The 23,673-nt window shown below is 53.0% G+C and overlaps 1 protein-coding gene across 4 annotated transcripts in view; it reads left to right on the top strand.

The window, feature by feature from the left end:
- Positions 1-6,900: 6,900 nt before the first annotated feature.
- LOC115860926 (cytochrome c oxidase assembly factor 1 homolog) overlaps positions 6,901-23,673 on the top strand; it is a 242,806-nt gene continuing 226,033 nt past the window's right edge. For all 4 annotated transcript variants that reach the window (XR_009565157.1, XR_009565156.1, XM_060304850.1 and 1 more), the window contains exons 1-6: positions 6,901-7,143; positions 7,272-7,381; positions 8,454-8,632; positions 9,362-9,460; positions 10,602-10,673; positions 12,440-12,547. Coding sequence is in view for 2 of the 4 variants with exons in the window: in XM_060304850.1 (XP_060160833.1) it covers positions 6,968-7,143; positions 7,272-7,381; positions 8,454-8,632; positions 9,362-9,460; positions 10,602-10,673; positions 12,440-12,547 (744 nt within the window). In the remaining 2 variants the exon portion in view is untranslated. The remainder of the gene's footprint in view (positions 7,144-7,271; positions 7,382-8,453; positions 8,633-9,361; positions 9,461-10,601; positions 10,674-12,439; positions 12,548-23,673) is intronic.

Here is a 23,673-nt window from a genome sequence, read left to right as displayed (position 1 = left end):
TTGTTTCATCTGTGTCCCACCCTTTCCTCCGCCTCGACATGATTTTGAAGCAAATCCCAGACATCATATGATTTCACCAGGAAATATTTGACTGTGTACTTCTAAATGAAAGGACTCCCTCTGCTTGCCTCTCTCCCTCTCTCTCTCTCTCTCTCTCTCTCGCTCTCTCGCTCCACCATAACCTACGTAATGATTGATAACTCTCAACCACGTTTCTTTTTTCTTTTTAAATTAATTAATTAATTAATTTTTTGCTCCTTTGGCTCTTTGCTGCTGCGCGAGGGCTTTCTCTAGTTGCAGCGAGCGGGGGCTACTCTTCGTTGTGGTGCGTGGGCTTCTCATTGCGGTGGCTTCTCTTATTGGGGAGCATGGGCTCTAGGCGCACGAGCTTCAGTAGTTGTGGCACGTGGGCTCAGTAGTTGTGGCTTCCGGGCTCTACAGCGCAGGCTCAGTTGTTGTGGCGCACGGGCTTACTTGCTCCGCGGCATGTGGGATCTTCCCAGACGAGGGCTTGAAGCCACGTGCCCTGCATTGGCAGGTGGATTCTTAATCACGGCGCCACCAGGGAAGTCCCCCCTGCCCTGACTTTAGTTCTCTCCATGGCGCTTTGCCCTTCTCCCGTCCTCTCAGTTATCTGTGGCTGTGTGACAAAATGCCCTAAAGCTGATTTGTCTTAAAGCAGCGGTGCTACATCATTCCTTACCATTCTGTGAGCCACTGCATGGGGGAGGAGCCGGCTGACGCCACGTGCAGGAGTCTGCTCACAGAATATGAGGAACGATCTAGCGCTGCTGCTTTAAGAGGTCAGCCGGAAGCTGGTGTCCCGAGGGCTCCTGGTTCTCTGTTCACGTGGTTCCCAGCACCCACAGTGCAGCCTGAACTTCCTTCCGTGACAGTTGCCTTCCAAGAGGGCAGAAATGGAAGCTGCGTGCCCTCGTCAGGCTGAGCCCACGCATCCCACAATGTCGCTTCTGCTGCCTTCTGTTGGTCCAAGAAAGTTCCAGGGCCGGCCCCCTATTAAAAGGAGGGGATAGACCCCACCTCTTGCTGGGGAGAGCATCAGAGGCACGATTGGAGAAGGGTGTGCACGCCGAAGGGACTGGTCAGCCATGCCCTCTGTGCCCCATGGCACCACTGGCACCGTGTGCATTCTCCTTATTTGTCTATCTGTCTTGCCTCTACAAAAATGGAATGAAGGCAGGTCCTTCTGTGCGTCTTATATCTGTACCCGCTGCGCTTAGGGCAACACAATTTTGTTGAATCCGTGGTTGGGAGGCTGGCTCAGAAGTCAAACAGCCACTGTTTAAATCATAACTGTGCCTCTGTGTGCACTGTAAACTTGGAAAGAGTACTTTGGCTCTCGGCCTCAGTTCTTCTCTCTGTAAAATGGGGGAAGTAATAGCAGTACCAATTCCATACAACTGGGGAGAGAATAAAGATGTAATAGAACAAATAATTAACACAATACATGGCCTATACCAAGCCCTCCATAAATGTCAGTAGTTGTACTGACTAGGATCCCCCCCACCCCACTATACCCAGATTCCATCCTTTTCCATCTGCATGCGGCCCTGACCACGGACACCCTCCTGAGCTAACCACCCACCCCCCTTTCCTCCAGTGAAGGACAGACTCTGACCTTGACCTGCCCCATATCCTGGGGCAGGCTGCTGCCTCCCTATCTGGCCTCTCTATACCCTCCACCCCGTGGGCCACCGTCCATGACAACCTTGGGCATTGAGCCAAGCTTTCCAGCCCAGGGCTCTCCTTGAAGCCGATAAGCTGGAACTCCCCACAGTCATATCTGTGTTTTATTTCAATAACAGTAGTAAATTGGAAAATACCTAAATGACATTGGGTCTGTTCACTCAAGAATGTAATAATGTCATATTCTGCCTTAATATCAATGGAATTACCTGTGGTGGAAAGGGTAGACAGTTGTGTCAATTTGTGACGGAGTTTGGTTCAGCAAACATCCCTCTTCTCGTAATTCTTCCAGACCACTTAGCCCTTCCCCTAAGGATTACCAACCATGCTGAGTCAGGGCTAGTTGGACAAATGAACGCTAAGAGCCTTCATTTTAAGGACACATCTATCTCTTTTCCATCATTCTTAGGCCAAGTCCCCATGGTGGGAGGGAGTCAGGGATTCTTCTCTACCCCTTGGCCCAGTCTTCCCACTCCAGATCTTGCCCCAGGCCTCCAATCCCCCCACCTCCTTCTTACACAGAGCCCATCTGTTTGTGTCCCACCCCTCCCCCAAATCCACATGTTGGAATCCTGATGCCCAAGGTGCTAGTGTTAGGAGGTGGGGCCTTCTGGAGGTGATTAGGTCATGAGGATGGGGCTCTCGTAGCTGGGATTAGTGCCGTTATAAAAGAGGCACCATGTCTCACCCCCTCTGACATATGAGGATACAGTGAAAACTCTGCAGCTTGGTAGCGGGCCCTCACCAACACTGAATCTTCCGGCACCCTGATTCCACATGTCCAGCCTCCAGAACTGTGAGAAATTAATGTCTGTTTTTTTCAAGTCACCCAATCTGTGGTATTCATTATAGCTGCCTGATCAGACTTAGACACCATCCAACAAGCAAAGGGACCCACGTTTTCCTTAAAAGACAGTATAGTTTCTCAAAAATAAAGCATCTCCTTTGGTCACATAACCTGGCAGGCCCATGGCAAGCCACAGTCCCTGGCATGAGCACATCTATTCCTATCAGAAACTACATCCTGCAGCTCTGACGGATTTTTGCAGAGATCCATGATGGGCCATGGAACCTGTCAGCAGAGTCCAGGGCTGAGCCTGGGTCGGAGGTGTGGACTCAGGGTAGTAGATTGAATGGTGGCCCCCCACCAAATTTATGCCCATGAGGAACCTCAGACTGTGACCACATTTGGAATAAGGGTCTTTGCAGATGTAATTAAGAATTTCATGATGAGGTCATCCTGAATTAAGGGTGGGCCTTAAATTCAATGACTGGTGCCTTTATAAGAAAAGGTGGGGGGGCACTTCCCTGGTGGTCCAGTGGTTAAGACTCTGCGCTTCCACTGCAGGGGACACGGGTTTGAACCTGGCTGGGGAACCAAGATCCCGCATGCCATGCAGCGTGGCCAGAAAGTAAAAATAAATTAAAAATTAAAAAAAATATATATATATATAAGAAAAGGGGAAGGGACAGAGGGAAGGCAGCCATTGGGTTGGGGATGGGGCAGAGATCAGAGGGATGCAGCCGCAAGCCCAGGAATGCCAGGAGCCACTAGGAGCTAGAGGAGGTGGGAAGGATCTTCCCCTAGAGCTTTCAGAGGGAACACGGCCTTGCTAACACCTTGATCTTAGAATTCCAGGCTTCAGAACTACAAGAATAAATTTCTGTTGTTTCAAGCCCCCAGTTTGTGGTAATTTGTTACAGCAGCACAGGACCAAATACACCAGGTACTATGAACTGAATTGTGTTCCCTCAGATTCATATGTTGCAGCCCTAACCCCCAATGTGACTGTATTTGGAGAAAGGCCTTTTAGGAGTAATATGGTTAAATGACGTCACAGGGGTGTGGTCCTAATTTGATACGACTGGTGGCCTTATAAGAAGAGGAAGAGATCTCTTTCTCTCCCTCTCCACGAGCACACAAAGAGATCGTGTAGGCACACAGAGAGACGGTGGCCGTCTACAAGCCAAGAGAGAAGGCCTCAGAATGAAAGCTGCCTGCCAGCATCCTAATCCTGGATTTCCGGCCTCTAGAATAATAAGAAATGTTTCTTTTGTTTTGGCTGCCCTGTCTGTGGTATTTTGTTCTGTCAGCCTGGGCAGACTGATGCACCAGATAGCCCAAACCCACAGTGATGCAGTGGGTAGCTCAGGAAGGTCCAGGGAGTGGCACTAGAGGTCAGAACTTTGGGCCAGTGGTCCTCAGGAGCTCCAGTCTGACAGCATCAGCAGGCTGACCGCACACCCTCTGGAATGCAGCTGGCAAGTAACCCGCAGGAGACGGGAATCGGTGGGGGGTTGGGCCTCAGAGCCAGGCAGAGTCCCGGCCCCACAGGCCAAGGACAGGCGCCAACAGCACTGAAGCGGACTTCAAAGACGGTGCTCCATGGGGAGGTTTTATGAAGGTCACGAGGACTGAAAAATCACCCCCAGGGGCCTTTTCTGAACTGGAAGTGGGAACAGGAAATAGCTAGATGAGATTCATCTTGGAAAGATGCGAGCTCATACATCTGGGTAAAACTAATCCAAAACACAGCATGAGAAAGCACAGTGCAGAACACAAGGGAGGACTGCCACCCTCAGGGCCGCCGAGAGGGCCCAGCCAGGAGATCACCTGTGCAGCCTCTGACTTTTTTTGGGGGGGGGTGGTCTCAGCGTGGGCAGCAGGGAGCTGGGGACTTAGACATTTGGGAACCCCAAGCCAGGTTTATCGGAGATAGAGGGCTGAGGTCTCCGCTTCCCAGCTGGATGGACAGTGACCTGGTGGTCCAGGGAGGGGAGGAGAGGAGCACGCCAACCATCGATGCTGTGGCTTTGCCCACCTGTGCCCAGGCCTCCACTCAGTGGGCACTGAGGATCACCCCTCACAAAACTTCCCTGGGCCTGTGGAAATCCTCATTTTTGCAAGTTGCCCAGTATTTTAAGTATTCAGGTGCGATGGGTCATTAAAAGCTGCCTCTGGGGCTTCCCTGGTGGCGCAGTGGTTGGGAGTCCGCCTGCCGTTGCAGGGGACACGGGTTCGTGCCACGGTCCGGGAAGATCCCACATGCTGCAGGGCGGCTGGGCCCGTGAGCCATGGCCGCTGAGCCTGAGCGTCCGGAGCCTGTGCTCCGCAACGGGAGGGGCCACAGTGGTGAGAGGCCCGTGTACCGCAAAAAAAAAAAAAAAAGCTGCCTCTGCCGCCCCAAAAGAGAACCCAGGTGCCTGGGATGGAGACAGAGGCCATCAAGAAGAATGGAAATTGTTTCAGGGGATAGGCTGCTGCTCTCTGAGGAAAGGCAGAACCCACAGATGGGGAACACGGACTCCTTACAGAGAGCCTGGGAGCTCCCCCTTCCCAGATGGCAGGAGGAGAAACGAGCACAGGAAATGAGAGAGGGGCCGCATCCCAGGCCTCCCAGCCAGGGTGTGTGTCCTGGGCCCAGGAGGGCAGGTCGGGAGCTGGTGTGGAGGCTGAGAGGAGGCCTGGGCTGAGGCACCAGCCTGCTTCAGCCCTGTGCCGCAGGCAGGGGAGACTGAGGAGATCACATAGCATAACAAAGAGATTCCAAAGTGGAGTGTCTGAAAATATGAGAGACATACAGGAACACTCGATGTTGTCAAGATGTCAGCTTTCCCAACCTGGTCTAGGGATTCAACACAATACCAATCTTGGAAAAGGAATTGCTGGGTGAGATTTTTGTTTTCATTTTGTTGGCTATGGTTGCTGAATTGGCTTCCAAAAAGTCCCTCCTACAATCTGCCAGTTCCCTCATGTGTGATCAATTTTGTAAACGTCGGATAATGCGATAAGTGAAGATACTCTCATTTAAGTTTGCCCTTCCCTGATCGGACGAGTCAGGGAATCTGGTATGTTTTTGAGTAGCGTTTCCTCTGTAAATTGCCTACTGGTGTTCTTGCTTGTCGTCTTTTCCTTATTAATCCGTGGACAATTTCATAATTACAGGAATTAGATTTAAATTCAAAATGTGTCACACTCTTCCCCTGGTTTGCCTTTTTTTTTATTATTATTTTTTAATTTATTTATGGCTGTGTTGGGACTTCTTTTCTGTGCGCGGGTTTTCTCGCTCCAGACGCGCAGGCTCAGTAGCTGTGGCGCACGGGCTTAGTTGCTCCGCGGCATGTGGGATCTTCCCAGCCCAGGGCTCGAACCCGTGTCCCCTGCATTGGCAGGCAGATTCTCAACCACTACGCCACCAGGGAAGCCCTGGTTTGCCTTTTAATGTTTAAATACATTTTAAATTTGTATGTCTTCAAGTTTATCATTCTTTTCCTTTAGTGTCTTCAGGTTTATTGTGATACTTTAGACCATAAAAACATTCATCGACTCCCCAGTACATTTTTTTTTCTTTTTTAGATTTTAATATTTGATCCATCTGGATTTTATTTTGGTGTTAAACAGTAAGGGAGGGATCCAACTTCCATTTTTCCAAATGGCCGGCCAGTCGTCCTTAACGCCATTCGATTGAGAAAGACTGAAAACCCTTTCCAGGGGTTTGAAGCGGTCGCTCCACCAGCACGCTCACTCGCGCATCTGCCCGGGCCCGCTATCCAGGAGCCCGGCGCCGCCAGGTTTCCGGGGCCCATCGGTCCAGCCCGACCCAGTCGGAGGGGGCGAATAGCAGGGGCGAACAGCAGGGGCTGGGGCGGATACTCCTATCCTGCTGAGAACGGATCCCTCTCCTACCCGCCAAGGACCCACCACTAACATCTCCCTCCCCCCACGCGCCGAGGACGGATCCCCGGACACCCCCACCTCGATCTCCCCTCTTAGCCTCCGAGGACGACTTCCCTAACCTCCGCCTCCTCCCTTCCAGCTTCTGCCCGCACCCCTTTTACCCGACCCCCCTACCCTCCACCCCAGTCTCTCCTCCCGGGTGGTCCCAAGGATGGGACGGGACTTTCCGCGAGTGTAATTTAAATAAAAGGCGTGTGCTCTGGCTGTATTTGCATAGAGGAGGGGCCTCTGGCGCTGAGAGGCCGGAACACCCAATCAGGTGGAACCCCGGGACCTCTACCTCGCTCCAAACGACCCTGGGGGCGAAATCCGCCCAGAGACTTAATTTGCATGGGGCGGGGCCTGCCTCCTTGATTGGCCGGGCGCCACTTCCCCTTCCAGTCGGCTTCCGCCCGCTGGCTTCCTCCCGCTGGCTTCCGCCCGCTGGCTTCCGGCATCCGTGCGGCTTCCGCCCGCCTTCCTTCCGGCTTCTGTCCAGCTTCTCTCTGCTTTCGCCGGGCGCCACCCGCGGCCAGGGTACGAATGCTACCAAAACGGCGGCGAGCGGGGGTCGGGACCCCGGACACCGCCCCCTCCTCCGCGGCACGCTTCCCTGGGGTCACTGTCTACCTGGCTGAGCCACGCATGGGCCGCAACCGCCGGGCCTTCCTCACACGCCTGGCTCTCTCCAAGGGCTTCCGCGTCTTGGACGCCTACAGGTGCGCGGTCGTGGCGAAGCTCGCCGCCAGGCGAGGCCACCTTCCTAGGGCCGACCTTTCTGAGGGGCGCGGGGCGGGTCCGGCGCCCACGGCCTCGCCTCACCGGGGAACGTGGCACGCCCGTATAGGTATCACCATGCCGTCGCGCACGGTGGGCCGGGAGATGCTGCTGAGTGGCGTGATGGCCTGAACACAGATGCCCGTGCTCGGAACTTTGCAGCTGATCAGCCACATTCACGTATGTTGTTTCCTTACTGCTGAGGATATTGAGATCTGAAACGACTCCCACGCAGCTGACCCCGGAGCGGAGGGGCACCTGAGGTGTTTGGATTCCAAGTTAGCCCTGGCATTTCATGGTCATATAGCCTTCCTGTCAATTTCCTCTTTTGTAAAAGGGTGTTAGCAGTTAGGGTCAGGAGTGTTTCTGTAGGACAAGGAGAGAATGTATGCCGGAGGCTTTATAAAGGGCCATGTGAGTGTAGCGGTGGTTAACAGTCCTTCCTTAGGTGGATTCATCTTGCCCTGTTAGCTAAACTGATTTCTCTCCTCAGGGCTGAGAAAGTGACTTGAGTGAGGCTCAAAGAGTAGAAGAAAACCAAACAAAAACAAAACCACTACAGAAGCAATGCTGAAAGTAAGGGAGGAGGGTTCCCATGGTTTTGAAGTTGAAAGAGCAAGTGAATCAGGGGCCAGTCCCCCTGAAGCTTAGTTAACCATTCCCAGGGGTGCAGCAGACCCACTCAGGAGAGGATGATGACCACAGCCTAGAATGTACTGGGCACTATCCAAGCCGTTTTGCTTATTAGCTCATTTAATCTTTACAGCAACCCTGCAAAGTAGATATGTTATTATCTCTGCTCTGTGGATGAGGCAGTCAAAGTACAGAGATAAGTGATGTGCCCAAGGGCACATAGCAAGTGTGTGGCAGAGCTGAGGTTCAAACCCAAGCAGTCTGTCTCCAGCACTTCGATGAAGACCCCCTCCTGGTCCTGGCCCCTGTACCCCTGGCCTCTCCTTCCTCTGGGGTTGGGGGGAGAGGGAGACAGACAAGTTAACACAGAAAAGGGTTGGTCTTTTCATCATAGCTAGAGCCGAGAACCACGCACAGCTCTGCGGATGCTGGAGCGGTGGAGATGTTTGTCTGCCAGGAGGAGGGGTTGGGAGGTCTTTCTGAAGAATGAATAGGTGGTCACCAGGCAGAGGGGATAGTAACAGCAAAGGCCTGGAGGCATGGAGTGCAGCAGGAAGAATGGCAGGTCTGGGAAAGGGCTCTGGGCCTCACTTCCTCTTCTTCCCTCCACCCAGCTCAGAGGTGACACACGTCATGATGGAGGGGATCTCAGCAGAGGAGGCCGTCTGCCAGCAGGAGCGCAGGACGGCGGCCCTTCACCCAGGATGCACTCGCCCAGTGCTCTTAGACGTAAGCTGGTTCACGGAGAGCATGGCGGCTGGGCAGCCAGTCCCTGTGGAGTGCCGGCACTGCTTGGAGGTGAGCTGGGTGAAGGATGAGGGTGGGGCCCCAGAGAAGGCCCCAGCGCAGGCCAGAGCTCAGCTGGGACAGGTGACACGGCAGCCGTGCCTCAGTGTCTTTCACATGAGGTGGGCGGTGAGGGCTCAGCCCGGACCACCAAGGGGCCCTGGGAAGCCAGGCCGTTCCCGCTTCTCCTCTCACCATTGGTGCAAACTCTCTTGAGATCCACTTATTTTTGGCATCTTTAGGCCTTTCTTGCTTACCAAGTGGAGAGACTGTGACCCCAAGTGGGGCCAGCAGGAGGCCGTCCTCGGGGTGCTGTGAGGTTCATGGCCTCCGCCCACCTCTGTGCTTCCTGGGTGAGCACAGCTGGGGGCTGCAGGTGTGGGCTCAGAGCAGGGCTGCCCGCATTCAAATCCTGACTCTGCCTGTGAGCCATGAGGCCTCGGTGTCCCCGTCTGTGAAGTGGGGGTGACAGGCACCCCAGCCCACTTGCCGGAGGGGGTTCTGGGAGGTGGGGCACATACAGCACGTGCGGTGGCAGCTGGTGCCACTGCTGCCGCTCTGGCCTCTGCAGGGCGACACCGCCTCTGCCCCGTGCCTCTGGCAGTTGTGCCCTCTGAGAGTCGGCCCCGTCTGTCCCGAGAGCCCTAGGTGACCACCCAGGAGAGGCAGGGCTCCGGGGGGCTTCCTTGGCCCCTGCCCACCCTGCAGCCTCGAAGCAGCCTGTATATTGCCCTTCCCCAGGTGGCTGTGTGCGGGAAGGGGCCGCCACGCCCAGCATGGAGGCTGCCCTGTGCCTGCCAGCGGCCCACACCCCTCACGCACCACCACGCCGGCCTCTCGGTGAGCCCTGGGTCCCCTGCCTCCCTGGGATGGGGCCAGGCCCTCCCCTGTCCCAGCCTTGGAGGGACGGGTGGGGTGAGGTACCCCGCCATCCCTGCCCCTCCCCAAGGGCCCCTCCCTGCAGTAGGCTCTGGAGACGCTAGCGGAGGCCGCGGGCTTCGCCGGCAGTGAGTGCCGCCAACTCTCCTTGTGCAGAGCAGCCTCAGCCCTCAAGGCCCTTCCCAGCCCGGTCACAGCCCTGAGCCAGCTGCGTGGCCTGGCCCACTTTGGAGAACGCTCGTGCAGGGTCGTCCAGGTCGGTGCTCCCCGCACTTAGCAGGGCGGGGTGGGGGGAGGTGAGGGGGCCTCAGGGCCTGGCAAGGGCAGGTGGCTTGGTGGCTCAGAGCCCAGCTGTGGCCGGCCACCCTCTTCACTCAGATTCCTCACGTGTGAATGGGGGCCACAGCACCTGCCCTAGGGGGACCGAAGGGGCTCAGCCAAGGGAGCTGCTGGGAGCCCGGCAGGCTGGTAGCTGGCTCCACTTGGACCAGCACAGACTGTCCCGGATGGTGGAAGAGGACCCCTGAGCATGCGCACCTCTTTTTACAATGCGAAGTATTTGAGGACCCCAAATGTGAAGTTGTCCTTTTGTACACTTACCACTGAGCGAGTATATCACGATGGAAAAGATACTTTTGAATTCACTTAAGCTTTTTTTTTTTTTTGCGGTACGCGGGCCTCTCACTGTTGTGGCCTCTCCCGTTGCGGAGCACAGGTTCCGGACACGCAGGCTCAGCGGCCATGGCTCACGGGCCCAGCCGGTCCGCGGCATTGTGGGATCTTCCCGGACCAGGGCACGAACCCACGTCCCCTGCATCGGCAGGCGGACTCTCAACCACTGCGCCACCAGGGAAGCCCCACTTGAGCTTTTAAATGAAGTCTTGCTGAATTCACCTATGTTTTAAAAGCAGTTGTTTACGTATCCCAGGGCTTGCTATTTATCTGAGAGGTGGCCCACGTTCCCCGCCCTAGGGGCTTGGAGGCTCCCTGGGCACAGTCTTCATTTCCAAGTCCCCCGGGATCCTGCTCCCACAAAGCCCCCCTGCTGGGCCTTGGGCACCCAGGTCTCCTCTTGCCAGTCAGGCCTTGTCTTCTCCCACAGGAGCTGCTGGAACGCGGAGTGTGTGAGGAGGTGGAGAGAGTTCGGCTCTCGGAGAGGTACCAGGCCATGAAGGTACGCAGGGCAGCCCCCGGCAGGGGCACGGAGCTCCACGGTCCTCCCCCAGAGCCACGGCACATGGTTCATGCCATGTCAGGTGGAAAGTGGGGGCAGTGGGTCCCCCCCGGGGTCAGAGAAGGTCTCACTGAGGAACTGGCAGGTCAGCCGACACCCGATATACACGAGGCAGCCAGATGGAGGCGGACGAGAAGCTTGTTTTGAGCACAGGGAATTTTCTAGATCACTCGGCACCATGTGTTCTTATTTGACTATTGATGGCATATCCTCAAGTATATCACATGCTCTGGCATTTTACACAGAGCATACTGAACAAAACAGAACCTTTTTCCGGGTGCCACGGGGACCGTTAAATCTGTGGGACTGCTCACCCTCGCAGTGTCTCCACCTTTGTGACCTCACATACTCATTTTCTTGGTGGCGTCCTGCCTGTGTCCACGACGCACCTTCCCGCTGGTCCCGCCCATTTCTGGTCTGATAACGGAGCTGCCAGAGCTCTTGTGGATGCCTTGGTCGGGCTCCTTAGACACCCTGGTTTTGTGGCTGGAGGTTGTCAGATCAGCGACTGGTCGGGGGGGGGGGCTTCAAAAAGGGAGAGGAACCCTGTGTAAAGGACGGGGGGTGGGGGGCTCAGGGGTGTGGAGGCAACACAGGAATTAGTGGCTGGAGAAGCGCTGGGAGAGGGCACAGTCATCTGCTACCTCCCCCGGGGTACCCCTGAGTCCCAGAAGGCCAGGAGAGAAGTACGTGAACAGTTAGAAGTTTACTGTTATAAACAGCATGATTAGGTTATTCTCAGCATCTTTCCCATCCAGTTCATGCTCTTGGTTCAGGGGATCTAGGGAAGGATGGCCAGCACAGTCCCAAAAGGGCAGGCTACAGCTGGTCTGCAGGAAGTGGGGCTCAGGGACACGAGTGCCACCCAGCTGTTCTTCCTCCCCTGGGCCTGCTCTTGTGTTTCAGAAGTCCCTGGGGAGGGGCTCTGAGTGGCTGGCCTAGGGCAAGTGCCCACCCCTGTCCAACGAGCTATAGTCAAGGAAGAAACAGGTGAGTTGCTAGCGCCCACCCTGGGTGTGGGATACCCGTGTGAGGGCAGCTGGCCACCCCACGAGAGGTCAGCTCCAGCAGCATAGTTAGTTTCCACTGGCCTGGACATCTCTGCTGACCCGTGGCCAGGCAGTGGCAATTGTCATGTTTGAACCTGGAACAGAGCCCCAGCCAGCCCTAACCTGTTCCTTCCAGATCCTGCTAAAACAACCTCCTGGCTATTAACTGCCCTTTTTGCTGCCTGTTAAAAGGCAGAGCCACAGTAATAAGTCCCAGCTGCTGTTGGGTGGGATGGTATGGTTTTCCCAGTGAATGGACGGACTGTCAGGTCGCCTACTTTGGTGATGTTGGAATCATAGGCTAGAACTGTACAAGTTCTGGGGAGAGACCCTGCTCGAGGAGGGGACCGAGGCCTGGGGAGGGAGCACGTGGGGTCTTTCCCTGCCGTCCCCTGTGAGGGTGGGCTGTGTAGGCCAGGCTCGGGGTTTGAGTCCTGCCTGTGCACTCGCTGTGTGGCCTTGAGCACGTTGCTTAAACTTGAAGAATGTGAGTGGGGATGCCACTTGCCCGGCCAGACGAAGACTTAATGAGGCCACTTGTGTAACGCTGCAGTGGTGCTGTCCTGGGACACGCCTTGCACGGATCAGTGTCGTCATCTGCATCTCGCTGTAAGAGTTTGCTCCTGACCAAGTGTGCTGTGCTCATCCTCAGAACAGCTCTTCACTCAGATCTTTGGGGTCGGGCTAAGGACCGCTGACCGGTGGTACCAGGAGGGGCTACGGACGCTGGACGACCTCCGAGAGCAGCCCCAGAGCAGAGAGCAGGTGAGCCCTCTGGGAGCGCTGGGCCCTGGGCTTCCCCAAAGCACCTGTGCCTGAAAGCCTCCCACACCATGGAGCCCTTAGCTCTGACGCATGGCATATGCTCGTGGCTGCCTGTGTGGCAGGGAATGGGGTGAGTGTGAAGACGGGCATCTTTATTTGGTGGGCTTCCTGACCCAGTGGAGTCAGGACCCAGTGCAGCCCCTTCTCAGTGAGCGATAATGGTCAGAGTAGCTGCTGTGCCGTTCAGGACCTCCTGGTTAGACTTGGGCCTGGACCAGGCATGTACCCCTTACTCCTGTTTCCGTAGAGGGGAGGGCATGTCAGAGCAGCCCGGGCCCTGGGCACACTTGCTTGTGTGCTGCTTGGCGCCTTGGCCCACAGGCTGATGGCGTGGGGACCTGTGCTCAGCGGGGAGAGGCTCAGTGAGGAGCCTGCTAGTGGGAGGTGGTGCCGAGCGGTGGAGAGACGTGAACTTGAGAGTTTGTCAGGCCTGGGTTTGAGTCCCATCTCTGCCGCTTACTAGGTAGGAGACCGTGGCCCTGAGTCTTGACTTCTCTGAGCCTGAATTACGTTCTCTGTAAAGCATGGGAATCCCGTGAGCTCCTTGGCGTGAGGCCAGCAGGTCGCAGGTGTTGAGCAGACTCTGTGTTCTCTCCGTGTGGCCTGGATCGGGGACCCTGCTGAAGGAGCCCCACAGCCCAGCACTCGTTGCCTCTTTGAACATCTTCCTGGGGGCTGGGGGAGGGGAGGCCAGCTGGGGGTCCTGGGAGAGTCTCTTGGCCGGTCAGCAGGACATGAGACCACAGAGCCGTGCGTCCGGTGGAGCGTGATGGTGGCATCCGTCGGTTCCGTTCAGTGTTCTCTCCCTGCAGGAGAGGCCCGCAGCGCTTACTGAGCGCGCATCCTGCCCGGGGCCGTTTATTCCCTCACGTAAACCTCTCCTAACTGTGTGTGTGGAAGGCCCAGTGATCCCTCTGACAGGGGAGGAGGTGGACACAGGCTAGAGCGAGGTGTTGTTAAGCGGCAGAGCCATCTTCACATCTCTTTATCACCTCCCGGCCCCGTTTCCTGGATGGGAAAACCGAGGCGTTGAAAGGGATAGTCTGTATCTTGATTGTGTCAGCATCAGAATTCTGGTGTGACCTACAGTAGTTCTGCCAGATGTTACCGCTGCGGGGAACTGGGCAGAGGGCACAGGGGACCTCTGTTATTTCTTTCAACTGCATGTGAGCCTACAATTGTTTCAAAATAAGCGTTTGATATTTAAGGGAGAGGAGGGGCTAGTGGGAGACAGCTAGAGAGGGCCGGGCTGGGCAGGTCAGGAGAGCTGTGCTGCCCACAGGACTCCAGCACCACCAGGACCTGAGCACCCGGATCCTGCGGTCAGATGTGGAGACCCTGCAGCAGGCGGTGGAGGCAGCCGTGGGGCAGGCCCTTCCTGGGGCCACGGTCACGCTGACCGGCGGCTTCCGGAGGTCAGGGGGCTCCACACGCCCTCCGGCTCAGCTCCAGGCCCTTCCCAGTGAAGGCGTCTGAGGCGGGACCACTGAGGTGGGCCTTCCCTCACTGAAGGGATTCGGGAGAACACGGAGGCTGAGAGTCAGACTGGCCCCCTCAGGGCCACGACGTGGACTTCCTCATCACCCACCCCCAGGAGGGCCGGGAGGCAGGGCTGCTGCCCAGAGTGATGTGCTGCCTGAAGAAGTAGGTGAGGGGCTTCCTGCTCCCCCCGCTGACGGTCCTGCCAGGATCCTGGTTCCTGTCCCAGCCCCACATGGCGGTGCCCGGCCATGTCTGCTCTCCCCCAGGACCTTGTCCTGTACCGCCAGCACCAGCGCAGCTGGCAGGCAGACGACCCCACCCACCTGCACCGGCAGAGCCACACCATGGATGCCTTCGAGGGGACTTTCTGCATTTTCCACCTGCCACAACCCCCAGGGGATGCTGTAGGGGCGCCCAGAGGCCCTGCCCCACCCCGACCACCTGGTGGTCACCCCCATCAGCCAGTTCCCCTCTGCGCTACTCGGCTGGACTGGCTCCAAGGTAGGGAGTGTGCTGCTGCGGCCACCCTGGAGTCTGGGGTTGGCGGCCCTGCTGATGCAGTCACTCTTCCCCAGCGTTTCGAGCGGGAGCTGCGCCGCTTCAGCTGGAAGGAGAGCCGGAAGGGCTCTGGCTGAACAGCCATGGTCTGTTTGATCCGGGACAGGTGTGTTGCTGGGACGGGAGGCCTGGGTGGGGAAAACGGCTCTCTGCCCGGCCCACAGTCTGCGTCAGCCCCAGGGCCCTCCAACCTGGGACCCACAGGGCCCTCAAGAAGCACCCCACCGCGGGGCTGGGCTCTGCCTGCCCTTCCAGCCTCCTCCCCACACCTGTCTCCGGGAAGCTGCCGCGTGGTGGAATGGCTCCCAGGCACTCGTGCTTGCACTCTGTTGCAGAAGACGTTTCTCCACGTGGCTTCAGAGGAAGACATTTTCAGACTCTTGGGCCTTGAGTACCTTCCCCTCCAGCCAAGAAATGCCTTATCCTATTAGCTGGCCCCCACTTCCGCTCTCTGGAAATGGAGGGTGCCATGTGAGCCAGACGCTGTGGGTGTTCTGGTCCCTGAATGTTTCCAGGTGGAAGATGCACTGCTGCCCCAAGTCCTCACCCCTCCCAAGTGGGAGCCCTGTCTGTGTGGACCACCAGCCCCCCACATACACCCAGTTCAAGCTGTCATGAAATGAGCATGTGGAACAAACTAAGCTGTATTTTCTGAACGTGTTGCTGGTGTGGGTGACCGGGGAGCATGGGCATTGGTTCTGCCCAGAGGTCTGCTACGGGGTGCTGGTGAGGGTGGGGGATGTGGACCTAAGACAAATAGACTTCCAGTTATTTCTCCAACAAAAATGGGTTTATTCAGGATCAGCAGAGAATGGGTCTGCAGCCATGGCAAGCCATGTGCAAGTCCCCAGCAAAAATGGAAAGGAAAACACTCTTACAGAGAGGAAAAGGAATTTGGGAAGGCTATAGTAAACAAGAGTCCATGGCTTTTCATTGGCCGAGTCCTCGTCAGGAACGAAGAGGAGATCTTTCTTTCTTTTGGGCTCTGCTACCATCACAGGGCATGAGCCCTCCCCCTTCTGGTCTCCCAACTCTTATTAATGTTTTTACACTTCCCCTTTCGATCAAGATGCATCTCTGAAAGCATCACTAATCTGAGTCAGGCTTTCCAGTTTCAGGGTCTTTCTGTTCCTCAATACAAGGAAGAACGTTTCCTGGGTGTAGTGTCCCACATCAGAGGGAAAGTGCACAGATTGGAGATCTATTGAGGTTATATTTAAGTAACAAGGAGGGGTAGGAGGGACAACTCTTAGGCACTTTTTATCTGACGTCCATGTCTTTTACCAAGATCCTAAACGGTAGAGATTATCTGAAGCCTTATGTAATCAAAGGTCTGGTGACAAAATTCCAACAGGCCTAGTCTGAATATCTTTGGAAAGCTGGCTCATCGGATGTCGTCTGCTTCAGTTCAGGGAAGTGTTTACTTTCAGGTCACCAGATGATTTGCAGGTCCAGACAGGGTTTGGTGCTTTCTTTAGGTGTGTCATGTGAATCCAAGAGTTGTATTCCTTGGAGTTTTGCAGCACAAGGGTTGGTTAGCAGTACCTGATAGCAGCCTTTCCAGCAAGGTTGAAGAGAGTCCTTCTGGAGATGTCTTTTCCAATAGATGAAACCTGCAGGTTGCAGGGTGTGATGTTTAAGGTCTTCATCTCCCAAGAGTGCACTGTGAAAAGGTTGCTTACCAAAACATGGTTATTTTTAATAGAAGCAATTAGGCCTTTGCAGTATTGGAGTATCTCTCTTCTTATTGGTTGTGGGTCAAAAGAGGCAGGAGCCGGGCTTCCCTGGTGGCGCAGTGGTTGAGGGTCTGACTGCCGATGCAGGGGATGCGGGTTCGTGCCCGGATCTGGGAGGATCCCGCATGCCGCGGAGCGGCTGGGCCCGTGAGCCATTGGCCGCTGGGCCTGCGCGTCCGGAGCCTGTGCTCCGCAACTGGGAGAGGCCACAGCAGTGAGAGGCCCGCGTACCGCAAAAAAAAAAAAAAAAAAAGAGGCAGGAGCCAAGTGCACTGGGCATCCTGTGACTACCTCAAAGGGTGTAAAAGTTCCAAAAGGGGTGGGTCTATGATTTAGAAGGACCAACAGCAATGCTTTTGACCAAGGTATTTGGAGGGCCTCTACACGTTTTGCCAGTTGAGTCTTAATAATGCTGTTAGTGTGTTTGACCAAACCAGAGGGTAGGGGGTGGTAAGTGCAGTGAACGTGTAAAACTGGCCAAACAGCACAGACTTTTTGAAGCACCTGGCCAGTGAAATGGGTTCCTCTGTCATCAGGAAGTTGAAGCGGAGTTCTCCAGGTAGGGATAATCTTTCCCAAGGCACTTGAGTCACAGAAGAGGTAGTAACCTATCTGCAAGGGCAAGCTCCAGTCCAGTGTGAAAACATACATACCATGACTAAAACATACTTACATCCACGAAGTGCAGGAAATTGTATGAAATCCATTTGCCAGATCTCAAATGCTCCATCAGGCAATTTAAAACGTCCAGGAGCAGTACAGTCAGACTTCCCTGGGTTGTACTTCAGACAAGGGGAGCAATGAGTAGGTGCTTTCTGTGGCGTTGCTAGTGTTTCCCCACCAGTGCTGACTCATGAAGGCTGTCATTTTGTTAGGCCAGTGGTTTAATGCATGTACAGTGGTGAGGAGTGGGTAGGACTGGGTTGTTACTTGGCCTGAACCAGAGCTTTCTCTTTTTTATCAAACCAACAGTCGTTGAATTCCCAGTCTTTTCCCGAGGCCAGTTTTTGGGCTTCCCGAGCCAGGTTTTCAAGGTATCACTTGAGGAAATATCCCTTTGGACCATGACAGAAGTTTAGCTGCTGTGGTTCCTTTAAAGGCGGAATTCCTTGCAGAAATTTCGGCAAGGTGATTTACCTTAGCTTCCAGAGAGTCCAGTTTAGAATGCCCTGGAATCTTACTAATAACTCAAGGGTGGATAAAAGTGTTGCATCCAATAATTCCTGAACCCGGGGGCCATTTTAAATTTTATTTCTGCTGGAAATAGGGAAGCCACATTGCTTCCACAACATTCCAAAATCATGAGCTACTCCGAAAACGTATCTACTGTCGATATAGATATTGGCAGTTCTGTCCTTGGCTAAAGTACAAGCCTGTGTGAGAGCGTATCATTCAGCCTGTTGGGCCAAAGTAGCCGTAGGTAAAGATGCTGCCTCAGCAACATCAAAAGAAGTTGCAGTAACATCCCCAGCACAACATCTGCCATTGTCCCCTTTTAAATAAGAACCGTCAGTGAACGTGAGAAGTCAGTGTTACCGACTGAAATTTCCTAGACATCATTATGAGGAGTCAGGAGGTGGTCTGTCAGGGTTAAGCAAGGGTTAAGCAGTTGTGAGGGACTTCCTCAGTGACAGAGGAGAGAAGAGTAGCAGGGTTAAGGTTATTACAACGTAGAAGAGTTATGTGAAGAGCAGCTGACAAAAGGACTCCAAAGGAGGTGAGACGGCTGACTGAGAAATGTTGAGTGTGATGAGAATTCAGGAGGGCTATTGCATGAGGTCCAGAAATGAGTAAAGGAGATCCCACAATGATTTTCTCAGCGGCCTTAACCACAAGGGCAGTGGCCGTGATGGCTCGAGGCGAGAAGGGTATTTCCGTGTTACAGGGTCCAGTTGCTGGCCATAATACCCTATGGGTCGACGGGGGTCTCCTTGCTTTTGGGTGAGTATCCCAAGGGCATTCCCTTCTTTTTCGTATACAAAAAGGGAATCTGATCATTGGGTTGCCTGAGGGCAGGTGGGTTCTTCAAACTCTCCTGTAAGTCCTTAAAATCTGTGTATCTGGTTCTTCCCTAAAATTGGATTGGAGTTGTGCTTCAGTAAAACAGAGGTTTGGCCATGAGAGAGAAATTTGGACCTCAATTTTGGCAATAACCAACTGGCCCAAGAAAACCTCACAGTTGGTGCTTAGTTTTGGGTTTAGAGAAACTTAGCACACCAGGAAGTCTGTCTGGAACTAAGTGTAGCCCTTGTTCTGATATCAGATGCCGTAAACAATGAACCTGGGTTTGGGGCAAACTGCAATTTATCCTCACTGCCGTATGTTCCTTTAAGGCTGAAATCGTTAGCAGGTGGATGATGACTTCCAGTGAGGAGGTTTGAGAAAGAGCAAAGAAGCAAATCATCCACATATTGAAGCAAAGTAGAACCTCTAGGGAACTTTGTATCGTCCAGATCAGCCTTCAGGAGTTAGGAGAAATAAGGACTCAGTAAAACCATGAGGTCTTACTGTCCAGGTGAATAGGTTTTCTTCTCAAGTGAAGGCAGAAAGTTATTCGCTAGGTTCAACCGGAATGTTACAGCATGCACTGCCTAAATCAAGTTACAGTAAAGAATTTACCTCCTATGGGAATGACTGTTAGGAACGTAGGAAAGGAGCAACAGGGTGTCAAGGGATAGCTATGTTGTTTATTACTTGGAGGTTCTGGACAAACCTACACCCTTGGCTTTTAGGTTTCCTCATCTGTAAAATGGGAGTATTACAAGGGCTAGTACAAGGACTAATGAGGCCCTCAACCGTGTAATCTTCAATTACGGGCTTTATGCCTGGGATGGCTTCTTTACTTATACATTGTCAATACTGGGAAGAGATTTTGAGAGATCTGTTTGAATCTCCATGGGAGATATGCTGTGAATTTTGCCAGTGTCAGTGGAGATTTTGCCCATAAAAAGGATGGTAGCTGATTCAATAGGGACAAATGATCTGTGTTTCCAGAATCAGCTCTAGTATCATCAGAGATGGAGCAAATGAAAGATATCAAAGAGTCGTTTAATTCACATTGTTGTTTACTCTGATGACTACTGTCAAATTCTGGAATTATTTCCCCCTTTTGGGAGAAAGAACTTCTGGCCTGATGCTTCTCTAAGAAGTCTCGGCATAATAAATGGATAGAGGTGGAGGAACTAAGAAGAAAAGTGTGTGTATCTCTCAGAGGGCCTAAACAGAGTGGAATAGGTTCAGAGACAGGAGCCTGTTGAGGTTCATTGGAGATCCCCACTATTTGAACTGTTCACTTTGAGGCAGGGGCTGCTTTATAGTAGTGGGGCTGAGCCTTGAGAGTGGCTCCAAGTGTCAATTAGGACTGAAGAGATTCACCCCCAATCTGGAGAAACGTTTCTCTAAGCCGGTTAAGAGGGAAGATTGAGAAGAGCCCCGTTGTTGAGAATTGGGAGGATGGCGGAAAAGCTGGTTAGAAGACTGAAGGTGCCTGAAGCACTTAGATTTGTACAGTCTCTTTTCCGAAGTCTAGGCTCTTTGCAACAATAGCAGAAAGTAGGGCCTAAACTAGGACCTATTTGACCTAAAACAAATAGGAGGGTTTTGGTTTCATTTAGGAGCCTTCATTTGCTGGAGTTGAAGATAAAGGAGTTTAGCTGTCTCCCTTTTAGGTGACTCCTCTAAGAAAGTGAGAGAACTGGTTTTCAAGATTAACTAAATCTGGAGTGGACACAGTTTTTCATTCCATCCTGTTCCTTTTTGCTAGAAGGGAAAGGTCCTGCTTCAGCCCACTAGTAAACATAGAGTTAAAAGCTGCCTGGGTAGAATTAACATCTGAAGGAAGATCAGAATTTTCTTTAACAACAATCTGAAGTCAGTTGTTAATAGTCACGAACAGATTCATTAGATTACTGTGTGCAAGCCTGCATTTTGTTCCAATCAGCAGGCTTTGGAAAAGCTGCAGGAATTGCCCCATGAAGTCGCCTAGCATTGCGTGAGCCTGATCATGTAAGTTAGCAGGGTGGTCTCCCGGTTGTAATTCTAAAGGCCTTTTAGGATTTTCCCAAGTAGCAGTTCTCATCCAATGCTGAGCCTGGCCTTCACCGACAAGCATGTGAACTAGCTGATGTAAGTCAGAGAAACCGGGTTGCCGAGTTTGAATGACTATATTAAATTCCTCAGCAAATCTGTGAGGATCTTCAGTCACTTTGGAAACATCTTTGACTGTGGCTCACAGTTCACCTTTAGTCCAGGGAGTATACGAAATTAAGGGTTTAAGTCTCTGGGTTCTTAGGAGGCTTAATTTTAAAGGGACAGGTTCTGATAAGTTCAGGGGAAAAGTGAGTGGGGAGAGTTTTAGAGAAAAAGGGAAGTTCAGTGAGAGAATTAGTATGGGGAACTGAGGAGCTAGAGCAGGTGTAGGTGGCCCAGAAGAGCAGGAAGTTGGCACTGGAGGTATGGCCTGAGCACAAGGGGCTGAGAGAGGGAGACAGGATGTTGCTGGAGGTGGAGCCCGGGACAAAGCAGCCAAGGAAGAAGAGCCTGAGGCTTTGGGAGCCATTCTATCTTTTTAATGATTTGTTTGCCTCAAAGTCTTATTTTGCAGAAAGTCAGTTTTAGGCTGCTGATAACATCTGGAAGCCTCAAAATACCAATCAAAATACGCATTCCATTCAGTTTTGGAAATTTTAGGGCTCTGATAGTCCAATTGCGTTTTAAGAAAAGTAAGCTCCCCATAATGGCCATCGATATTCTAGATTGCATTTGGTGAGGTGGGTCCATTTAGTTAGAAATTCTCATGAAGAAGGGCTACAGTTTTTAAACATGAAATCAGCCAGACGGACATCCCTGGTGGTCCAGTGGTTAAGACACCACACTTTCACTGCAGGGGGCATGGGTTCGATCCCTGGTTGGGGAGCTAAGATCCCGCAGGCTGTACTGCATGACCAAAAAATAAATTAACAACAACAAAAAATCAGCCAGAGTCCCTGTAAGGTGGGGGGCGGGGGCTGCCCTCAAAATATTTAGATAATTAGGATCCCATTTTTCAGCAGTTTTTCTCTAGAGTAAGAGGATAATTTTTAAAAAGTCTAAACATTTCAAGCAGCTTACAGCTTAAACAGCTTGCAGCCCAGACAGTTCAAATATCTCTAACAGCCTGCAGGCCTAATACCAGCCAGTTCTAAAGGAATAGGTTGGTCCTAGAGGAGCCAGGCCAAAGGCTTCTCAGCAGAGTTCCAACAGAACAGCCCCTATTCTAAAGGAATGGCCCGAAGGCTGAACTGGCACAGTTCTGATGAAATAGCCTCGGTTCCCAAAGGAATGGGCTGAAGCCTAGCCAGTTCCAGTTGGAACAGTCTGATTTCAAAATCAGATGTGTACTTGAGTACAGAACAAGGCCTTATCCAGAAAGGACAAGACCTTAAAATAGATCCCAGGTAAAGCCTGGAGAGCTTCAAAGAGGGCAGAGGCTCAGATCCAGGAGAAGTACCTTCAAACTCCAGGGTCAGTGAGAAAATCAGAGCAGCAATGGGCTCATGTGGGAACTGCACCTGTTTACTTACAAGCCCATCAGGGGTCTTCTCTGGATCCCTGTACAAGTCACCAAAACGTTGACCTAAAACAAATAGACTGCCAGTTATTTCTCTAGCAAAAATGGGTTTATTTGGGATCAGCAGAGAATTGCAGTTCAGGGTCTGCAACCACGGTGAGCCACATGCAAGTCCCCACATGGCAAAGGAAGGAGGGGGAAAAGGAAGTTGGGAGGCTGTAATAAACAAAGAGTCCCTGTTTTTTAATTGGCTGAGTAGTTGCCAGGATTGAAAAGACTCTTTCTTCTTCCTGTTGGGCTCTGCTATTGTTGCAGGGTGTGGGAGCTCCCTTTCTGATCTCCCAGCTCCATTTAATTGAGGTTTCTGTTTATTAATTTTTTACAGGGGCATCATAGCTCTGTGACCCGTGGCCAGAGGCCTCAGGCTCCTCCCCTGTAGAGCATGGACCTGAATGGGGCTTTGTTTCTGGGGTTGTTGTTATAGAGCCTGAGGTAGTGGGTGGCAAGTGCTTTGCACAGTGCCTGATTCAGCTTCTAGCCTCAGGGCCTCTGAGCTGAGAGGTGGAGACGGGTCTCTTGCCTGCTCGGAATCTACCTCGGGCTAAAGGGTGTGCTGGGGCATCTGGAGAAAGGGCCCAAGGGTAGGGAGGTGGGAGGAAGAGAACTTTCAACGCTGACCCACCACCTCCTGCCTGGATTAGGCCTGTATCTCCCAACCAGGCTTCCTGTCTCAACATTTGCTCCTTTAAGGTCTGTCCTCAAGAGTCTTAAAAACAGGTCACATGGTATCTTTTATTTCTTGCTCAAAGCCCTCCAGTGGATCCCCACCTCTCAGTAAAGCCAAAGTCCTCACAGTGGCCCCTGGGGGCCTCCACCTGTCTTATCTCCGGCACTACCCCTCTCTCAAGCCCCACTACCCTGTGATGAGCAGGTGTGCTCCTGCCTCACTGCTTTCCTACTTGAACCGTCCTAGACACCCATGAGGCCAGTGGGTGTTTCATCCTCTCACTGAGGGGGGCCGGCCACGTGGTGGTCTTTCATCCTCAAATCCCCTGGCATGATCCTTGCCATAGGGCCTTTGCCCTTGCTGTACTCTCCACCTGGAAGTGATCTTCCAACTCAAAAGTCTCTTTATCAGGTGAGAACTTCCTTGGCCAATCACCACATAAAAATTATATTTTTTAAATTAGCATGCTGTAAACTTGACACTTTTGGTGTAAAGGTTTATGAGTTTTAACATTTAGACCCATTCACCTCCACCAAAATCAGGACAGCCCCTCATCCTGTCCCACTGTGGTCATATGCTCTCCCACTCCAAGCCCACCCATTTGGTTTTTCTGTGTCTCTACAGTTTTGCCTTCTCCAGAATGTCATGTAAGTGGAACCTATTTGTAACCTTTTGAGACTGGCTTCTCTTACTCAACATGCCTTTGAGATTCATCTAAGTTCCTGCTATTCCTCTTTCTTTTTTTTTTTTTTTAAAGAAGATGTTGGGGGTAGGAGTTTATTAATTATTTATTTTTGCTGTGTTGGGTCTTCGTTTCTGTGTGAGGGCTTTCTCTGGTTGTGGCAAGCGGGGGCCACTCTTCATCGCGGTGCGCAGGCCTCTCACTATCGCGGCCTCTCTTGCTGCGGAGCACAAGCTCCAGACGTGCAGGCTCAGTAGTTGTGGCTCGCGGGTGGGCCTAGTTGCTCCGCGGCATGTGGGATCCTCCCAGACCAGGGCTCGAACCCGTGTCCCC

The sequence above is a fragment of the Globicephala melas genome, chromosome 9, assembly GCF_963455315.2.
Source record: "Globicephala melas chromosome 9, mGloMel1.2, whole genome shotgun sequence".
Taxonomy (NCBI): domain Eukaryota; kingdom Metazoa; phylum Chordata; class Mammalia; order Artiodactyla; family Delphinidae; genus Globicephala; species Globicephala melas.
This window is presented reverse-complemented; position numbering and strand designations above follow the sequence as displayed.